Source organism: Salvelinus namaycush, chromosome 15 (assembly GCF_016432855.1).
Source record: "Salvelinus namaycush isolate Seneca chromosome 15, SaNama_1.0, whole genome shotgun sequence".
NCBI classification, from domain to species: Eukaryota; Metazoa; Chordata; class Actinopteri; order Salmoniformes; family Salmonidae; genus Salvelinus; species Salvelinus namaycush.
Genome location: NC_052321.1, coordinates 8,763,672 through 8,786,020, shown reverse-complemented (window position 1 = coordinate 8,786,020; position 22,349 = coordinate 8,763,672). Strand labels below are relative to the sequence as shown.

Sequence of the window (22,349 nt, the reverse complement as noted above, 5' to 3'; positions counted from 1 at the left end):
CTATCAAATGCACTTAGTTGTACAACTTGTGAACTGGGCAACTGCTGTTACTAATCCACGTCTCCAGAACAACTGCTGTTACTAATCCAAGTCTCCAGAACAACTGCTGTTACTAATCCAAATCTCCAGAACAACTGCTGTTACTAATCCACGTCTCCAGAACAACTGCTGTTACTAATCCAAGTCTCCAGAACAACTGCTGTTACTAATCCACGTCTCCAGAACAACTGCTGTTACTAATCCAAGTCTCCAGAACAACTGCTGTTACTAATCCACGTCTCCAGAACAACTGCTGTTACTAATCCACGTCTCCAGAACAACTGCTGTTACTAATCCACGTCTCCAGAACAACTGCTGTTACTAATCCACGTCTCCAGAACAACTGCTGTTACTAATCCACGTCTCCAGAACAACTGCTGTTACTAATCCACGTCTCCAGAACAACTGCTGTTACTAATCCACGTCTCCAGAACAACTCTATAACCCTTTTACTAGACCTGCTGGCCGTAAGACTGTCCGGGAACAAGCCTAGCCTTCTCACTACCTGGTGGAGCTGTTTAACAGACGGTGTGTGCTGACTAGGCATTCCACAAGTTTTCCCCCGATCACCTGATGTATTTGCCTAATTTGTCTGCTAGTTTGCTTATCTTGCACACAGTCAAAAGCCTCTCTCTAGAAAAGCCTCATTGCAGGTGGTATAAAGCAATGGAAGTGTTGCTCTCACCCAAACGCGCACGCACACACACACACACACACACACACACACACACTCTCACTCTGGGGTAAGGTGCTGTCAAATCATTAAACTAAAATGAGTTGGTTGGGTTTTCCACTTTCCCATAACACAAAGTATAGTCAAGATAGACACAAAAACATGGTTACAAACAGGTAGTTTATTTTATTTTATTGGAATACATAATCCACTGTACAGTTGGCAGCTTCGAGAGCCCTACATGCAGAACGCGGTAAGGTTAAACATGCACAAACGTATATTACCCTAGGAAAGAAAAAGCATCCTGCACAGTTTGCTGTGTATCACTGACACACAGAGAGAAGCTCAGAGCAGCGACATCCACAATAACCCTTTTGATCTGATTTCATAAATGTTTCTCTCTGGTTCCCTCCAGCCGCTTTAAGAGTAATTTCTATTCATTTATAAACACACTGCAATATAAAATAGATGATTTCCAACTTGATCGTACAGAACGAAATTCCTCTGTATGTCTATGTTGGAGTGTGTGTGTGTAGGTGTGTGTGGAGAATATCCAGTTGTTCATGTTGGAGTGTGTGTGTAGGTGTGTGTGGAGAATATCCAGTTGTTCATGTTGGAGTGTGTGTGTAGGTGTGTGTGGAGAATATCCAGTTGTTCATGTTGGAGTGTGTGTGTCTCGAGGCCTGAACATCTCTTTCTTTGGCAGCACTTACATACAGCACACAAGATGAATAAACCCTGAATGCATGAGAGAGAAAACAGAGAACCTGTTAGAATGACTGATTCCTGAACCGCTAATAACAGGACGCCACATGGAGAATGACTTTAGCCTGCGTGGACGGAGCAGACACGCTCTTGATAAAACGTACATTACTCTCAATAGTCTCTGTCGGCTTGCCATCTCATGTCATAGCTCGAGATCATGACATCTCTCACATTAAAAAAACAAAAACAGGAAGTACTCTCCAGGAGTGCATTAATGAGAAAGATGCATATCTAGCAACAACAAAATCCTACATATATTTCAATAAGGCCCACTTTACAAAATTACAAGATTTTCTTAAATAAAATCTATCCGATACAGCTTCCAAAATAAAACATCTTTTGTTTTACAAAACTGAAACAAAAAAAACATGAGTTGAAAACAAAAGAAACCATCAAATTGAATATTTCCCCTTATTTCAGCACAAATAGTTGAAGAGACAGGGTCTCCATATTGGAAAACACTGGCGCTGTCTCAGACTGTAAACTGGAAATACTATGGAATGATTATGGCACAATTTTAGAAGGCAGAGACACACATAAGTGCCATGACTAAGGAAATCAATTGAAAAAAGAAAAAAAGGACTTTATAATAATCTGTACAATAAACGTGACAGTCCACAACTCCTCACATTATCAGACGAGTTGTTTCGCAATTGCTCCAAGCAACTTTTTCAATTTGGCCGGTGCAAAAACACACATTTAATATATATATATATAAACATCTTTGATGACCATACATTCAGCGAAGAAAATAAATCACAAAGAGTGGAATACATTTCTCAGGGATAAACGCAAATGGAACTTTTGACAAAAGGGCGGCTAAAAGGGGGCTTACTTATGTAGGGTCTTAATTTAAGTGCTGGTTAAGTGCAGATTACCGTTTCTGATGTCCAAAGACACCATGAACCCTCGCCTTACAAAAGAGGCCTTACAGGACTAATGGCAAGTCACTCCAAAGAGCCATTTCTGCTCTCTGGTCCCGCTCCACTAACTACATTCTACGCTACCTTGTAAGAGAGGAAAAAAAACAATGGTTCGTAAATAACAGATGTTTATACACCAGAAGTTACATAATGAGGAATGTTAAGAGTTTAGTTCTCATCTCAAAAATAGGTTTTTCCTGTCTAAACCTAGTCTCCCTCTGTCAGATTAGGTATGATCGGAGAAGGTCAATCTCCCTACAGCAGCGATCACTCTTGATTATCTGAGCAGACAGGGGTGCTGGCCTTGCATCATAGTATCAATGAAATATGATAACCGACCCATGGTGATGTAGGTCTATGGGAATGACAGCCTGTGATGTTCCTGGGCTCAACTTTGACACGGACCTCTGAAATCAGGATCTCATTAAGATGGGCTGGAGTTCACTAGCCAACTGCAGACTATCAAACCCCAGTGAGTGAATCGCAACAAGAGTCTGCACAGACACTTTTATATGAGCATCACACATAAACCCTTTGGCTATGATGGACAACCAGCACGTGGATTTTGGTTTACACATCGGAGCGAGCCAGTTCTGACTGGCACTCATCAACTGCCTCCATTTCGGGTTAGTGCTGGCCGCTGCCAAATCGTTTTGCTTTCCTCACAGTATTTATAACCCCCAAAGTCCAAGGGAAAGACGCGATTAGCTCCAGCCTTGACCTTTGACATTTCGGCTACCCGGGGGCTGTATATCAGTGTCTGCCGGCAAGCTTTGGCAGACTGTAAAACGGCTCTCAGACCTAGCAATACTTATCACGGTCGTTAAGAATCAAGGCATTCTTGGAGGGGAGGGAGGAGGGGGAAGGAGGAGGAAGAGGGGAAACTGGAACCACTGTGCAGGAAAGAAGTGATGAGGTCGGAAATACAGATTTGGAATGAGTGGCCTTCTGGCGGTTGTCATCCTGGTAACCGAGGACTGGTCAACAACAGAAGCCTTCTGAAGTGGGTAAGTCATCACGTAGCCCTTGGCACATCAGCGCCGGGCTTCTGAACAACATCAAGCGGTGTGTGTGTTTGCACTGAACACATGTTCACAGGATGGGCCAGTAGCCGTGTAAGGGGCCACATGGCGACAGTAATGCTTTATGATGCCGAGCTGGAGCACTTCTGACCGGCAAATAGAAAGGTCAGAACATTTTGGGCAGCGAACATTATTTTAAAATGGGTCCTTTGAAGATTTTTTGGGGGGGAAACAAAAAACGATTCAATTCAAAAGATTGGGGGTCTTTTACTCGTCTGTAAATTTTTCTTCAATTGAAACCACAATGGTCTTCTATAAAATATTCTCTACAAATGTGAAAATCTTTGCAAATGTGTGATGACTGCATTCATTATACTTGTCCACACAATCTTTAGACCAACCTTGACTGAAAAACTAGGGAGTAATTCACACAGCCTAGGCTCAACAGCTTAGTAATGTGTAGCCAGCAGGAGGGGAATTGCACCTCACATTTCCACAAGCTTAGAGGAATACAACGTGGTGATTTCGGGGTTAGGAGTGATTATATTTGTATTCTTTGTGTGTAATGACTTCTTCCATTTCCCATAATCAATACACTATGAAATCTAAAGGACTGTAAATGGTAGGTCCCCATCACCAAATTGCAACATTCACAATGACAAAAATAGGTATATGCATTTTGTGGTAAATAACAAATAAATATGAAAGCTAAACAGTGAAACGGCTGGTCGGCTGCTACTACACAGGCAATGCTAAATGACAATGACTGACCAGTATCAAGGGGAAACTTCCTACCAGAGTTTGTAGTTCAGAGTTTACAGAGTATTGCCTGTATGAGTACATCAGGCCTCACCACCTGCCAGACTAGTTGTGTTTCTATGGCAACCCAGTGATCTCTGTTTCTGGCCAGAGTGACAGAGAACCCTCCCTAATCCAACAATGAAAAGTTCAGTTTAAATATTACAACAAAATACACTTCTATAGAAACAGGGAGAAGTTGAGACGAATCGCACCGCAAACACAGTTGCGTGTATCTGGACTGATTGTTCCTTGTGGTGATTGGAGAATTCCTATGTCTGATTGGGTGTTCACAGCAGCGCAGCACATTTTACTGCTAGATCCAGGGCATCAGTTACAGTCGGAGGAAAGTGCGATGAAGCAGAGCACCATGGGAATAGTAGTCCTGTTCCAGATGACAAATACATGTCCCCCAAGCTTAAATAAGTGCATTCCATCATTCATTGAGTGCAGACAAAAGGGGATGGACCTTCCTTTCTGCTGTGTGTCCCAATAGACGAATTCTAGAGTCCAGTTGAGCAGGGGGAAGAGACGGTGGCTAGCAACAGGGAGCGAATTACTGAGTAACCAAATGAAGCACAATTTGAAGGTTGTTGATCAAAGTACTTGGCTATTATCTTCCTTATTGCATAGGGACGGATGTTGAAGAGGATATTGAGTTTGCAGCCTATAAGAAAATAAGAACGTGTCTATGACAGGGTCCTTGTCTTTGTTGTTCTTGAAGCAGACAACATGACTCCAAAATGCTCCTCGTATACATTATGTTGAAACATGCAAACTTCCTCAAAGCCCTACAGTCCACCCTCTTTTAGGCCCACAGGTTAAAATAGATATAGGTGTATGTGTACGATGTGCAAAATAAAACCCTGCAAAAACTGCTATGGTTGTCAGTATGAAGCAAACACATGAACAAAAGCACACCAAATTAAGCAAAAAAAAAAATATATATATATATATATATATACACACACATTTCCGAGATCAGAGGACGTTTAAAAAAATCTAAGTAATTCGCTCCCTGTTTTTGGTCACATCTTGATGCAGCTCGGGGGAGCTCCGCTTGGAAGTTTCAAAGTGAGGTCTTGTAACGGTCCATTCTGAAAGACAACAAATCCTTCCTTCCTGTGTCACTCCCCTCTTCTCTCGCCCCCCCCACACACATCTGTAGACCCAGTCACCCAAGTGAGCGTCTCTCCCTTGTCAAGTCGGAGCAATACAGTATAATACATCAGGTAGGAGAAGAAGCGAAGAGGTGAGGTCCACTCCATCGCGACACTGTATATGGGAATATTATAATAAAACTGAAGTGGTCTGTGCAGATCAGTGACGTTTATAAACCCTGGATTGCTGACACTGTATAAACCACTGGGAGGCTTTGAACCCACCGGTCGACCATATTGGCACTCCCTAGAATGAGCAGTCCTCCATAGGAATGTATTCTAGAGTATTTCAATTCAATGTTTTAAGGTCAAAATTACATGTATTTAAGTATTTTGTTGTTGTAGTGGGGAGAGTAAACATTAGTACTCTACAAAAAAATACTTAAAGGGATATTTTTTCATCAAGTTTTTTTATTTTTATGTTTAGCTCACATAATATATTTTAAAAGTATTGCCAAAGGTGTCTGTAATAGAATGTCAAAAACGTATGTAGACATTAATAAATGCATTTCCATAGCTTCCAAAATCAAGATGGCTGCACGGTGGCTTCAATACAGCACCCAGTCAGTCATCCAGGGTTTATATATGGATGTTGTAGTGGAAGGTTTTACAGGTGGCCATCTTGTTTTTAGACTCAGAAGCATGGGTTGTTGCTGGACAGGGACTTGGCAGGAACTTGCCTGCCACTGCTGTTGCTGGGCGGGGGGGGGGTAGAGATGTGGGACGCAGTACATTCTTCCTTGTTGTGCAGTTTGGGGGTGATGGAGAGCTCTGGAAGAAAAGAGAGCACAAGTCGTACACTCAGAGAGGGCTGGCTGGCATTATTAGAGTAGGAGTAATTAAACTAGCACATCCTTTGATTAAAGTAACAAGTGCAGTCAAGCAGTCCAGTGGCTCAGTCTGGAATCATATTTTTATCCTCTGGCCGAGTTCTAAAAAGATTCCCACCATAGAAATACAGTAGTAGTCATGGCTATTACAGAGCTTCAGTGAGATGAGAAGATGACCCTTCCTGTTGTAATAGTCATGGCCATCAACTGACGAGACAACAGGAAGGGTCTTCTCATCTCACTGAAGCTCTGTAATAGCCATGACTACTACAACGTGAAGGGTCGTGGTTCGGTACTTATTGCGGTTTTGGGGTTACGGTTCAGTTTCGGTAGAGCAGGAAAATGAAATGCCAACAGTCATTGTAGTTAATTTGAGTTTATTTAAGAAAATCCAAAGTGTTGGTATTCCTAACTCCATATATGATCATGAGTTATATAATGCCTGATGAGAGCACCAACAGGAGTACCAACACTTAGTATTATTTGAAATGGAAAAAAACACGATTTCTCAACACTAAAATAAAGTTTAATATGCATGTGAACATGGTTCAGACACTTTATAGGTCTATGCTATGTTGTTTCCTTACAAAGAGAACAATATGTGCACTGACTCTCATAAAGGGGGCATCTTTAGCAAGATACTTCTCATTTCCTGCTCCGGGGTAATGTGATGGGCTGTCTGTAGCCCTGGAGGTCCATCCATCTGTAGTAAGTGCAACACAGGGTGCATTGGCCAATTCACTGACAACTTCAGCTGATTTAGCTTGCTTATATAGAGCGGGTACTACCTGTTTGCTCGTAACTTGTCTCGAGCACTTTCACTAGCTGCCGAAACACCCTATTCTCAACCACCGAGAATGGGCGCATATCCGCGACTATAAACATACCTATAGCTCTTGTAATTTATTTGGCCCGTCAGAATCAGCTGTGAAGGGCTGCTTGAATGCATAGGTTGTGTGTTTTTTTTGTGCGTTTACGTCTTGCTCCAGTCCGACGTAAACGTGTCAACATATTTGAGGTGTTGGCAGCTGCATAGGCTATTCTGGTTGAGCAGTGGAGACATGCTCTCTCTGTCCATCACCGTTGTAATCTACTGGGAAGCCAAAATGTTCCCAGACTGAAGATTTAAACGATGGAGAATCTTCCTGGTTTATCGACCCCACCACTCGCCATTGTGTAGAACTAGTTCCCAGCTGCGTCTCACAAAATGACAGTCTGAAATGCGCCAATTAAGGCTGTAGTTGTTTTAACGGAAAAGCCTGTAAAAAAAAAAATTCTGCTTAGATTTACTCAAGAGGCATACAATGCAGTGTTGGCATAGCCTATAGGCCTAGTGTTTCACACACACACACACACACACACACACACACACACACACACACACACACACACACACACACAACCAGTCAAAAGAATGGACAAGGGTTTTTCATTATTTTTTACTATTTTCTACAAAGTAGAACACATATGGAATCATGCAGTAAGCAAAAAAGTGTTAAACAAATCAAAATGTATTTTAGATTTTAGATTCTTCAAAGTAGCCACCCTTTGCCTTGATGACAGCTTTGCACACTTGGCATTCTCTCAACCAGCTTCATGAGGTAGTCACCTGGAATGCATTTCAATTAACAGGTGTGCCTTTGTGAGACACAGAGTAGGTGACCGGATGATCTTCGCATGTGTGGTTCCTTCCGCGAAGCATGGAGGAGGTGGTGTGATGGTGTGGGGTTGCTTTGCTGGTGACACTGTCAGTAACTTATTTATAATTCATGGCACACTTAACCAGCAGGCTACCATATCATTCTACAGCGATACGCCATCCCATCAGGTTTGCGCTTTGTGGGACTATAATTTGTTTTTCAACAGGACAATGACCCAACACACCTCCAGGGTGTGTAAGGGCTATTTGAACAAGGAGAGTAATGGAGTGCTGCATCAGATGACCTGGACTCCACAATCACCCGACCTCAACCCAATTGAGATGGATTGGGATGAGTTGGACCGCAGAGTGAAGGAAAAGCAGCCAACAAGTGCTCAGCATATGTGGGAACTCCTTCAAGACTGTTGGAAAAACATTCCAGGTGAAGCTGGTTGAGGGAATGCCAAGAGTGTACAAAGCTGTCATCAAGGCAAAGGGCGGCTACTTTGAAGAATCTCAAATACACACACACTCAAAAGTTTGGGGTCACTTAGAAATGTCCTTGTATTTGAAAGATAAGCACATTTTTGGTCCGTTAAAATGACATCAAATTGATCAGAGATATAGTGTAGACATTGTTAAAGTTGTAAATGACTATTGTAGCTGGAAAAGGCAGATTTTTTAAAATGGAATATCTACATAGGTGTACAGAGGCCTGTTATCAGCAACCATCACTTTTCTTTCTATTCTGGTTAGAGCCAGTTTGCGCTATTCTGTGAAGGGAGTAGTACACAGCGCTGTACGAGATCTTCAGTTTCTTGGCAATTTCTCGCATGGAATAGCCTTCATTTCTCAGAACAAGAATAGACTGATGAGTTTCAGAAGAAAGTGCTTTGTTTCTGGCCATTTTGAGCCTGTAATTGAACCTACAAATGCTGATGCTCCAGATACTCAACTAGTCTAAAGGCCAGTTTTCATTTGTGCTAACAATAGCAAAAGGGTTTTCAATTAGCCTTTTAAAATGATAAACTTGGATTAGCTAACACAACGTGCCATTGGAGCACAGGAGTGATAGTTGCTGATAATGGGCCTCCGTACGCCTATGTAGATATTCCATAAAAAATCTGCCGTTTCCAGCTACAACAGTCATTTACAACATTAACAATGTCTACACTGTATTTCTGATCAATTTGATGTTATTTTAATGGACAAAATATTTGATGTTATTTAAAAAAAACAGGACATTTCAAAGTGACCCCAAACTTTTGAATGGTAGTGTCTGTATACATATAAACTATTAAAAAAAGAAACGTCCTCTCACTGTTAACTGAGTTTATTTTCAGCAAACTTAACATGTGTAAATATTTGTATGAACATAAGATTCAACAACTGGGACAAACTGAACAAGATCCGCAGACATGTGACTAACAGAAATTGAATAATGTGTCCCTGAACGAAGGTGGGGGGGGGGGGAGGGGTTAAAATCAAAAGTAACAGTCAGTGGCCACCAGCTGCATTAAGTACTGCAGTGCATCTCCTCCTTGTGGACTGCACCAGATTTGCCAGTTCTTGCTGTGAGATGTTACCCCACTCTTCCACCAAGGCAACTGTAAGTTCCCGGACATTTCTGGGGGGAATGGCCCTAGCCCTCACCCTCCAACTGGTCCCAGACGTGCTCAATGGGATTGAGCTCCGGGCTCTTCGCTGGCTATGGCAGGACACTGACATTCCTGTCTTGCAGGGAATCACACACAGAACGAAAAGTATGGCTGGTGGCATTGTCATGCTGGAGGGTCATGTCAGGATGAGTCTGCAGGAAGGGCATCACATGAGGGAGGAGGATGTCTTTCCTGTAACGCACAGTATTGAGATAGCTTGTTGTCCTTGCAGGCACAGTCCGATTATGCTGTGACACAACGCCCCAGACGGACCCTCACCTCGATCCCGCTCCAGAGTACAGGCCTCGGTGTAACGCGCATTCCTTCGACGATAAACGCAAATTCGACCCTCACCCCTGGTGAGACAAAACCGCCATTCGTCAGTGAAGAGCACTTTTTGCCAGTCCTGTCTGGTCCAGCGACGGTGGGTTTGTGCCCATAGGTGACGTTGTTGCCGGTGATGTCTGGTGAGGACCTGCCTTACAACAGGCCTACAAGCCCCTAGTCCAGCCTCTCTCAGCCTATTGCGGACAGTCTGAGCACTGATGGAGGGACTGTGCATTCCTGGTGTAACTCGGGCAGTTGTTGTTGCCATCCTGTACCTGTGCCGCAGGTGTGATGTTCCGATGTATCGATCCTGTGCAGGTGTTGTTACACGTGGTCTACCACTGCGAGAACGATCAGCTGTTCGTCCTGTCTCCCTGTAGCGCTGTCTTAGGCATCTCACAGTACGGACATTGCAATTTATTTCCCTGGCCACATCTGCAGTTCTCGTGCCTCCTTGCAGCATTTTGAACGTGAACGTGCCTAAGGCACCCTGGGCATCTTTCTTTTGGTGTTTTTCCAGAGTCAGTAAAAAGGTCTCTTTAGTGTCCTAAGTTTTCATAACTGTGACCTTAATTGCCTACCGTCTAAGCTGTTAGTGTCTTAACAACCGTTCCACAGGTGCATGTTCATTAATTGTTTATGGTTCATTCATTAGTGTTTAAACCCTTTACAATGAAGATCTGTGAAGTTATTTTGGATTTTTACAAATTATCTTTGAAAAACAAGGGATATTTATTTTTATATATATATATATATCTCATTCATTCAGTCGGGTTCACAGTGCAGACCGAACCGAGCTTCCCATACAGAACGGTTTGGGATGAATAAGTGTATCGTTACACGCCTACTATATAAACTTTATCAGACAATATATATCAACCTCATCAGACATTAAACATACTCTTATCAATCAGCAATGCTAGGCCAGACAGCAGGTTCCTGGGACTTCTCTTTGACATATCCTACCTGGATATTATGAAGCGGAGAGACTAAGACGGTTGGCCGGTTTAGTCGTCGGTCTGACGATTGCTCCACTGTCGATTGCCGCGCCCAGTTCTTCCCTCCGCCCGGCCAGCATGACCCCTATTGGACAAGAGCGCTGGCCTGGAAGCTGTGGTCCTCATCCCTCTGCTGGACCCTACATCTGTCGTGGAGCTCCTCTCGCTCTCATAGGGATCTAAGTCACCGGGCGCCGGCCTCGTCCTCCACGACCCAGGGTTGAGGTCCGTGTCGTCAGCGGCCTAGTCACAGCGAAACAGAAACAACACTTAGATAATTAACTTAACAGCCTGTGAGAAGGGAAATCTTAGCAAGCCGAGGCGACTGTGGATATGGCCTCTAAACATGGGGAGAAAAAACAAGATACCCCAGTGATATCATTTACATGGGGCTCGACTAGCAAATGAGCCCCCTATAAAACCTACTTGCGTACTTTCACGCAACCTCAAATGACATTGTTCTAGGAACGTGATAGATGACAGTGCAGTTTCTAAACGTCTGAAAGCAAAGGCCTATGATTTCAGTTTAAAAAGGCTGAAGTACTGTAACTAGTAACAGTTGGCTGGAATCCCATCCTTCCTGCCGCTGCAGAACGTTGCCAATTACCCTTAATGGCCGATCTGCATTTCCCAGGGATGACGGGCAGGCAAGACAGGAAGCCCACTACAACGCGAGCGGCTGCCAAACTGGCAGGGCAGGCCAAACATGGCAACTTCCTGTTCTATTCACCCCAAAGGGAGGAAATGACCAGAGTACATTCTGCATTGATTACAGCATTAGCACCGAACAGTTGGGTCCCGTTGTACTTCGAGTGTAATCATATGTAAATTAGGCTTCCTGAACACCAAATGTACACCAAACCACAGCATTATTTTCTGAGCCATCTTCACATTTCTCCTGTGGATGCGGATAGTTCACATGACTCCTTATTCTAACAAAAGTGTATGAAAAAGTTTCCGGGTTGGGTGGACCTACACTAAAGTCTAGTCTTCCAGTTCAGTGTCCTAAATAAGCAATGTGTGCAAAAATACCAGAAGGAACATTCTCCAAGTTCATTCCCTCTGTGTGAGGTACTAGGGACATGACTAAATCTTAATTCCAGAGAATATTTCTGCTGGATGAATGTCACATTTTAAACGTTGTTAAGCAATTTGATCTGCCACATGAGCAGAGGAAATGTCCTAGGAACGCCAAGCGCTGAAGCCCTCACAATCCTGCTTTGTTCACGCTTCACTGAAATATCTTATGATTGGGGACTGGTATTTTTAGAAAGTAAACAAAAAAAAACAATACATCAAATCCAGACCCACTTTTTGTTTTGAGATTAAGTGAAAAAGTTTATCCTTGTTCAAATCTTTGCTAATCCCGTATGTGTTACGGAAAATAGTACATTGGTTTTCTTGAGTTAAAACAGACTTGACAAAGCCTCAAATTCACTCAGTTCTAAAAACCCCCCTTTAGGCAGTAGTCTCTCATGACAACATGTTTGTCTTAAAATACAGCACGGAATCAAAAGGCCATCATAGAAATAGTTTACCTTCGAGGACAACACAACTGGAGTGTTACATGCCTTGCAGAACAAACCATTGCTTCGACATGAAATATGTCTTGTCTTGGTTGTGTTTTAAAAGTCCATGACTTGTGTTCCCTGTTAGAAGCGAACTGTGCCAAAGCTCGGCTACAAGCAGACAATGCTCATTACACCCAAGGTAATATGTTTCAGAGAAGCCTTAATTCAAGCTGGTTATTAACATGAATGTTTGAGCGCTTTGTCCAGGAAATAATTTAATAGCTCTAACATACCTTGTGGAAACCATTCCTCAAAACCTTTCTTACAGGCCATTGGCATCTCCTCTGTCTGACGTTTTAACCACCTACCAGCTCTTGTCCGTGGAATCGTCCAAGTTCAACTCCAGCACAGATTGTTTTTCCAGGCTTTTAGGTTAAAGTCGGGGTCGAAAACCAACCAGAATGACCATGCGTTTCACTTTGTTGCCACTGGGTTTGACTGACTTGCACAAAGGATGTTTTTGTATCTCGATCAGCCAGATCGACCACTGGTCCACAGCCAACCATAAGTTCACAGCCCATTCACATACCCATCTGAGGTTCCTAAGTTTTACAATGGGCTGAAAAAACAACACTGATGTTCTGTGCTGTACCTGAAGGTAAGAATGGAGGGTTAGTGAGGCTGTGTGCAGCCAGTCAACATTAAAACCACAGAGACCATTATAATCTGATGCTATACTGCTGTCATGACTGACATTTCAATGGATGAAGAGATATCCCTCTACGATGAGGGGGTCAAACAAATGACAACCATATAAATTATATATGACCTCCATACTCAACTGGTGGACCGCGGTCCAGATCTGGACCCAGAACTGGATCCAAACGGGCCGCAAGTCCCAACTACCAAAAGAAAAATGGTTGGGAACTCAGTCGGGCTACCACCCATGGCATCATAAACACACAAGACATGGAAAATTTTGTAGATTTGCAGGACAGGACCGTTAAAACCCCATGCAAAATGTGTAGAATTGCAGGAAATTTGCTTTATAACAGCAAAATGTTCTCTCTGCCAACAAGAGTATTGTGAACAGGTGGGGATTTATTACTATACTGATAAATGACAATATCCATCCGGACCTTTACCACCTAGGAAATGTGTGTGACCGGACCGCCTCAAATAGTACTGGAGTACACCTGTTATATGTGATGAATAGCCAATCAATAAGCTATCTACTGATAGTCGCCCTAGGTACCCAAGGACATCAAGTGCTGTGTCTTCTCTGAAGTGACTATTGATTGTGTGGGGCTAGCCTGGCTAACTTAATTTGGGTAATAACAGACAGAGGTTAAGAAGTCAAATTCAATTTCTATAATCGAAAACTGATAGAAAAATTTGGGTGCAAAAAATTTGGCTGATCAATGATGGGAGATAGAGGCTTCATGATATGGCAAACCTGCCATACACTGTTGTTGTCAAACACGGATCGATATGGCAAACCTGCCATACACTGTTGTTGTCACACACGGATCGATATGGCAAACCTGCCATACACTGTTGTTGTCAAACACGGATCGATATGGCAAACCTGCCATACACTGTTGTTGTCAAACACGGATCGATATGGCAAACCTGCCATACACTGTTGTTGTCAAACACGGATCGATATGGCAAACCTGCCATACACTGTTGTTGTCAAACACGGATCGATATGGCAAACCAGCACTTTTGAAACGTTGATTAAATGTGCACTGTCCCTGTAAACATTAACTCAGACTCAACCTAATAAATGAAACATCACCCTGAGACAGCAGAGCTGTGTACAGACAAACAATGAGAGAGATGTCCATGGTGCTTATTGATGCACATCTCACTAACAGTTGACCTTTGACACTGCAATCACTGTCCATGACTAATCATAAACTGTAAAAGCACTACCATTTGACAATACTGTGGTATTGATGCCTCAAGCCCTTTACTAACGAATAGGAAATACACAACTGGAATAAGAGAGGATGACTACCTTTAGTGAAGTTCACAGAAAAACATCTTGGAAATAAGCTCTGTTTACTTATATTCCCATTGCCTGCAGGAGGGTGCCAAGGGCAAGGCGACAATGAGTGACTGAAACACACACAGAAAGCAAAACAAATTAGGCCGTTGATCAGAAAGGTTAGGCGTCAAGATGATATAATGAAGGTTATTTGAGCAATAAGGAACTATGAGTAACCTGGAGAGGCGGAGACTAATTGTGATATCTGAGGCTTTCTCTGCTAAACCTTGGACTGTCTATTTTAAAATTTCTCTCTTTTCTGTAATTTATCACCATATGTCCTTTTTTAAATTTATTTTTAATTTAACCAATATTTAACTAGGCAAGTCAATTAAGAACAAATTCTTATTTACAATGACGGCCTACTCCGGCCAAACCAGAACGACGCTGGGCCAATTGTGCGCTGCCCTATGGGACTCCCACTCAAGGCCGGTTGTGATACAGCCTGGATTCAAACCAGGGTGTCTGTAGTGACGCATCTAGCACTGAGATGCAGTGCCTTAGACCGCTGAACCAGGGTGTCTGTAGTGACGCCTCTAGCACTGAGATGCAGTGCCTTAGACCGCTGAACCAGGGTGTCTGTAGTGACGCCTCTAGCACTGAGATGCAGTGCCTTAGACCGCTGAACCAGGGTGTCTGTAGTGACGCCTCTAGCACTGAGATGCAGTGCCTTAGACCGCTGAACCAGGGTGTCTGTAGTGACGCCTATAGCACTGAGATGCAGTGTCTTAGACCGCTGAACCAGGGTCTGTAGTGACGCCTCTAGCACTGAGATGCAGTGTCTTAGACTGCAGCGCCTCTCGGGAGCCTTCTAAAAGCAACTTACTGGTAAGTCATCTTTCGAATCCACTCAGACACAGCTTTGAAAGCAGTAAAAGTTTACGAGGTAGGGTGTTTATTCTTGTGCTGGCTTATGAATCACTTAAGCCATAAGGCACGAGGAGGTGTGGTATATCGGGGGGGTTGTGATATATGGCCAATATACCATGGCTAAGGGCCGTGTCCAGGCACTCCGCAATGTGTCGTACGTAAGAACAGCCTAGCCGTGGTATATTGGCCATATATCACAACCCCCCCCCCCCCCCCCGAGGATCCTAATTTCCATTATAAACTGGTTACCAACGTAATTAGAGCAGTAAAAAATATATATGTTTTGTCATACCCGGGGTATACTGGCTGACATACGACGGCTTTCAGCCATTCAGCATTCAGGGCTCCAACCACACGGTTTATAATGATGGTTAGGAGGGGCTTTATAAGGCAGAATGACTGTAATTATAGATCTAAGGGCCATGTTGCCATCATGTTATTTTTTTAATGGCTCGCTTGGCTGGAGATGAAAGGCTTGGTGGAGGGCTTGGGGCTGGAGCCCTCTTTGTTCTGACTGAGTGGAGCTGGGTGTGTTGCACAGTATCAAACCGAACCCCATCGGCCAACCAGATAACCCAGAGTGACAATGACCCATCTGCAGATTTGTTAAAACAGGGAATCCTGACCCCCTTGACCCCTGACCAGGCAGGTCACTGTGGGTTTGCGACCCCTAATCCCCTCCTAATCAGCTGGACCCCAGAAAAGTACAGTTCAGTGGCTACGACAACAACAAGCATCACTGTTGTGTGATGACCCATCAGATCTACACAATCCTGCTTATTGCTTGTATTAAATAAACAGAACTTGAGTTATGAAGCAGTTACGAATGACAAAACAGCCCAGAAAGACCATTTCAATGACAACTTCATCAATAAGCTTGTTTTTTTTGCTTGTTTTTCCCCCCTTCATAGGACATACACCATGGAAGATTAATATGAATGTGGCTGATGGATGATAGGGGTGAGGGGCATGGGGGGGTTGCGACTGGCAACATCAATCTTCATCTCTGGTTATGTCCAGTTTATCTGCAGGAAAACACTAGATTCCCATCCACTAGGCTAGTTTGTCAGTGTGACAAATTGAGATGTTATTGTAGCCAGTTCCCTAGGTTTGCTAGTGTTAGCGTAGCCACTTGACAAACAGCACACTATTGGACAAGTTGTTTTACTGTGAGGCAGTTGTCATTTTTACCTCATCTATTTGATGCCCTGTATAATCTTTAACACGTCTAGAGTTGTACATCTCTCCACTGTAAGTGGCTGTGGATAAGAGAGGAATGATGATGAGGCCCTTTTGGCTCGAGAGTATTCAGACAGTTCTAGACATGCATTTCAACTGTGTGTGAAACTAAAAGCTTGTTATTCTATGTAGTGGAGGGAGTGTGAAATGTGGACAGAGCTAACCATTGATGGGTAGACTCACGTATGCATGGTACTCAGCATGGTACATTCACATTGATTCTAAAAAGTCAGCAATGCAATTAAATCTTCCACTTTTCTGCATTCTCAAAATTCACATAAGAATGCATATTTTTCTTCACGTCAAATACATTCTTATCTCGCTGTCCCAGTACGTGTCAGATTGACTCACTGTCTACCAGTTAGTGTGAACAAGCTCGTATCTCGTCTGTGCTTTAATAAAAGAGGTGTCAGATGAATGACCAAGCGTCCCTGTCAAAACAGCTGACACAAGGACTTCACTCACATAAATCGACCAGACTACAAGTCATGCTTAAAATATTCATCTGAAAATCTGACACCAGAGACTTAATTGAATTCCAATGAAGAAATCTTTGAAAAACAGTTTGCAGTGCATTGTGGGAAATGGAGTCAAACGGAGTCAAATGGAGGCGAGATACATGGGAGGTGAGCCTTTGAACAATGCTCATCTTCAATTATGTCAGGAATAGGACACCGGCTTGGCAGGGCACAGTTGGTAAGCTCAGGCACAAAAAATACAAGAAAGCTATTTCTTTCCCTTGAGTTTTTTCTAACCTTTTTCCTGTTGAGGTCTTTTCATTTTCATGCTCCCTCTCTTTTTTTGTCCTACCCTTTTCTCTTTGTGCTTACTTCGGCATGAGGAATCAGGTTCAGATAACTGCTGTGCTAAGCTTAAAAATTTTAGGCCTGGCGTCAGTGAAAAAAATTGCATCGGAACACTCATTCAAAGTGGGCACACCAGAAAGCTACAGTTGGTGTTTTCTGGAGTATATTTTCCAAAGATTAGCAATGTAAGTACACATGTATATGCTGTATTGTCATTGGCAAAGTACAAGTAAAGAGAGTACTTTTAAATGTAGGTATGCACTCGGAGCCAAGACTCAAGGCCGTTTGGTGCCCAACATGTTCAGAGATTTAGTTACAGTAAAAACAGAGAAAACATCCCCCTCTTACTCCTTAGAAATAACTAAAAAATAATTGTTTGAGGCTTACAAATGATCTGTCCTCATGTCAAAGTTCCAGATGTAATGTGTCAAGACCAAGCTTAGACATCCAACGTAAACCTTATGAAAATATATGTTCAGCACAACTGCAAAGATATTCTAATCATATTAATAGAGACAAATATCTCTGAACATTTCCTTGCCTAGACTCAATGACCAGATATGCAACAGGCTCAAGAGCTATTGTAAGCAAATGGTGGAAGTATAAGAACACTAGTTTTCTTAAAAACAGGTTTGTAAACAGTATAGAAGTTGTCCTCACCATGGGTTGTGTTCGCCAGGGAACAAGCTTCTGAGCGCTGACAGGCTCGTGGGGGATACTCATCCGCAGACCTCCCTCAGTGGGCGACAGGGAGCTTTTTCTCCGGCACACTGGCTCTGCGATGTCCCTGGTGGTCACCACACTGTTGTTGATCCTGCGCATATACAGCTCTGCTGGGGAAGGCTTGGCTGTCCGTGATGTAGCAGCCCTTGTGGCGTTTACCGTCTCCTCCGTGTCCAGAATGGTGGTGGCGCGGTAAGCCCTCCACGTGGTGGCCGACTCTGCCTCGTCCTCAGAGCCCATCCCGTACATCCTGGCCCCCCGGCCAGGCTCGTCCACGGATGCCGCCCCCCTGTTCTTCCAGGTGCTTCGCACCGTCACGTTTCTCATCTCTGGGAGGCTGTCGTCCTGGGAGGTGTGGTGGCCATGGTGTTGGCTCCTCCAGCTGGTGACGGTGGTAGTGCTGCTACTGCTGCTCTCGAAACCCGACTCTGTGTCGTTGTTGAAGTCGGAGGTGGTCTCCGGTGACTGGAGGCTGAAGTTGCTTCGGGGGAGTAGGTGTGTCTCTGCACAGGCCATCCCTAGCACCCCTGATTCGTCAGGGCCATCCATGGACGGCCAGGGTGTGATCTCTCTCTTGGGGATGGAGATCTCATAGGGGATGGAGATACTTCCCCTGTGCTCACTGGGGCCGATGACGATGTTGCTGGTGGACGTGTGGCGTTCCTTGACTGGTGGCTCGCTGGATACACTGCTGCTGCGGCTGCTGGTCCTGGAAGAGCTGGGATCGTTGGGGTAGATAGTGATGCTACTGGTCAGGACTGGTTTCGTGGAGATTTTGGGCTTGCCATTGGAGGAGGTCAAGGGCTCTGCCCCACCTCCGGATATCATGACTTCCTTCCTATCAATTTCCACGATGGCTGGCTTGATGACTGCCTTTGACCTCAGGGCTTCCCGTGGGCTGCAGACCCTGCGGAGCTCTATACCTGACGGGGTGTGAGTGGGCTCCAGGGATTCTCCTTCTGCAACCAACAGCATGTGCTGCTCCTCGTCAATCGAGCTCCTGGTGGAGGAGCCCTCTGACTGAGAGTCCTGTACGCGAGAGTATCTGGAGCACTTGGGAGTGGTGGAGGTTCTACTACTCAGTGCTGTCACCTCAGGCACAGGTTCTGGTTCTGAGGGCCTGGACCCAGGTGATTCAGTCTCAGAGGCTGAGGAGTGGCCCTCAGAGCCATGATCACTGACCATTGGGGACACGTGGGACTTGTAGGCAATGTACGAGCCATTGGCTTTGGAGAGGTTTGACACTGGAAGAGCCTCTTGAACCTGGTCCACAGACTCCAGGTCAGACGCAAACGCATCCTTTTCAAGTGGGGAGACACTGTTGCTCTTGCTTGAGCTTTCAGGCACCACATCAGAATTGTTCGACTCACTGTCACTACCGACATACAATCTAGAAAACGTATCAACTTGGCTTTTTTTGCTTTCACTCTCACTTGGTTTCTGAGATACCTTCCGGTCATTAGCTGCTGGAGGGTAGCGACTAAGAACAGAGAGCTTCTTGCGGTCACTCAAAGATGTGCCGACAGGAGTATGGGCTGCTCCTCTTGTTGTTTTCTCCTCTACCCCTCTGCCTATTTCTTTCACTCCATTGTCAGAGGCAGTTGATGTTCCAGTCTTGGGTGTCCTCCTGCTCTTGTGTGCAGGACTGAGTGCCCTCCTGACAGACTTTGGAGAACTTTCCTCAGAGTTGCTCAGTTCTTTGCTCCTCAGCTTGGTCTCCATCTTGTGCTGCGGGGACAGCTCTCTGCTCTTGTACTTGGGGGTGGCTGGCTCTGCAGCAGGCCTGTACTTGGGCTTGACCTGCCTGAACCCACCCCGGACATTGATCTCCTCATTCTCTGCCTTGCCATTCTCAAGGACCTTTGCTGGACTGCTAGGTCCTCCATTGCCTTGACTGCTGCCTCCACACAGCTCCATTCTAAGCTGCTCCACCTGATCGTTGAGTGCTCGGCTACGGGATCTCTCCTGTTGGAACTTCTCCTGCAGCTCTCCATTCTTGGACTCTGTGTTCTTAAGATCCTCTTCCACCAGCTCCAGCTGCTTCAGACGGTTCTTCAGCCTCTCCACTTCCTGGGTGAGTTCCTTGACTTTGTTGTCTTCCTGGCCCTCAAGTCTGTTCTTCTCATTCTCGGACTTGTTCCTTAGCCCAAAGTCGTCGCCCAGTTTCAGGTAGTCGAGGCTCTTCTTGCGCCCCAGCTTGCCGGTCAGGCCGGATGAGAGGTCGTCTTCAATGCGTCTGGGATCTACCGGGTCAATCCTGTTCTGACGCTCCAGCTTTTCTGTCAGTTTTAGTATAAGCTTCTCATCCTCCTTTTGCTTCTCCAGGAGTTTCTTCCTCTCACTCAAAAAAGTCTGAGTGAGGCCCTTGAGCTTCTCCAGCTCCCCTGCCAGGAACAGCTCTGCCCGGTCCAGCCTTACCTCTGACGTGTCTACTTCCTTCACACGGTCCTTGAGGGCCTCCAGCTCTGAGGACAGCTTCCGGGTCAGATTCTTCTCCTCGTTGAGACTGAGGCACAGCTGGCTGCAGTCCGACTTGCTCTTGCTGAAGGCCTCTTCCAACTTCTCCAGCTCAGCCATTCTCCTCTGCAGGCACTCAATCTCAGACTTGAGGTCCTGGGTCAAGCTCTCCTCCTCCTCCAGTTTCTCTCGCACCGTACGGCAGAGGTCCTCTGCCTTGCACACTTCCTCGTCTTTGCCTTCAATCTTTAGCAGGCGCTTGCGCAGTCCCTCAACATCGCCCAGCATGGAGGAGTTGCTGCCCTCTGCCTGGATGATCTTGTCCTGCAGATCGAGCAACTCATCTTCTGACTTCTGGAGCTTGTTGGTGGCCTCCTCAAGCTCGTCCAGCCGTCGCCCCAGGCTCTGCAGCTTGTGCTGCAGGTGGCGACTCGTTATGTCTTTATTTTCAGACATCGCAGAGAGTATTGTTGTTGTCCTCTTGATGCAAAGGGGAAATTATTTGAACACTTTTTGGGAGGTCCACATTTGTATGGCAGTCCTTCTCTGGTTAAAAAATGTCACAAGCTTGTAATGTTGGGTTGTGTCCAGTCCCTTTATCCTTTCCCCACAATGTCTTCTCCCTTTTCCTTTGGTTGGGTCTTATTCCTTCAACTTCCCTCAGCTTGATGGTCAACATAGGTGTTGATCATCTGAAAGAGAAAAACAGGAACAGAGTTATAACAGAATTCACCACAGTATCGAATTATTACTCACTGACCCCAATGTCATCAAAGTGATTCAGAGTATTAGCAAAACTGAAAGTAACTTGAATAACTTCCCTCAATTTCTCACATTCATTAGCAGGCATCACACACTAACATAATTAAGTCCAGTTTGCTGAGATGTAAAGAGGCCTGAGTATGGTGAAAGCATGTAGCTCAGAGAGAGGGAGAAAGAGAAATAGGGAGAGAGAGAGAAACAGGGAGTGCGCGAGAGACAGTGAGAGGGCTGGTTTGCCTGTAATTGATTTCACAGTTCCGCCTGATTACTGCGACACAAACCATGAGAAGAGCTGGGCCCAGGCAAATACACACCGTAACGCAAAGAGCCAGCAGATGGGTGAGAAGAGCAGCAACGTAATTCTGCACATACACACATGCAGGTGCTCATATAGTCAAATGTACACAGTAACCTAGACTGAAGATTAACAAGATCACGACAACCAAACTGACAGACCATGGAAGTTAAAAATATGCTCCAACTGCAATTCTACGAGGATACATTTCACCTTGCCTTCTCTTAAGGACACTGGAGGGTAGCATTCAAAAGAACGCTTCTCCCACCTTCTTGCATCCTGCTGCCTCCAATGTCCCAGCATCCATTTCTCACTGGCGTTTCTGCTGACAGCAACGGCCACAGGGCATTGCTACACACCACTCATGATTAGGACAGCGTAGATAAAAACAGTCCATATTTCAGTCAGACCAGGAAAATCTATTGGATGTTCAAACTATAAAATGGGCTCATTAGTCCGCAACCTATTACCATTTACAACAGCACTGTTTATATGAAATAATCCCCACCTACACAAAGCTACTGTCCACCTGGTAACCCCCTGGTGGACTGAACAGGCACCTGGTAATGGCAACCCTCTCTGATGATGGTAATGCGGGACATTAACACAAAGAACCAGCTTGTCAGGCAGCACGTTTTCTATAAATCTTATCGTTGATGCTTTCCTCCTATGCATGACTCAGGTGAATGTCTAAAACCATCTCTTCCCTCCCCCACTGGGAATATCGAACCAGGAGCGGACGTCATCTGCGCACACAATCACTTATTGACCCCACAGAACCCACATTCATACCTTTCCTTT

At 44.7% G+C, this 22,349-nt stretch overlaps 1 protein-coding gene across 2 annotated transcripts in view; it reads right to left on the bottom strand.

Annotated features, from left to right (window-relative positions):
- Positions 1–873: 873 nt before the first annotated feature.
- The window catches only part of LOC120060167 (leucine zipper protein 1-like), a 64,879-nt gene continuing 43,403 nt past the window's right edge, over positions 874–22,349 (bottom strand). The window contains exons 2-4 of one of the 2 annotated variants that reach the window (XM_039009288.1): positions 17,972–21,183; positions 10,801–11,075; positions 874–6,151 (exon numbers count right to left, since the gene is read on the bottom strand). In XM_039009288.1, coding sequence (XP_038865216.1) covers positions 10,842–11,075; positions 17,972–20,947 — 3,210 coding nt within the window. In that variant the 5' untranslated portion in view covers positions 20,948–21,183 and the 3' untranslated portion in view covers positions 874–6,151; positions 10,801–10,841. Of the gene's footprint in view, positions 6,152–6,428; positions 7,470–10,800; positions 11,076–17,971; positions 21,184–22,349 lie in introns of those variants that run through there. The other variant, XM_039009289.1, reaches the window with a different exon arrangement.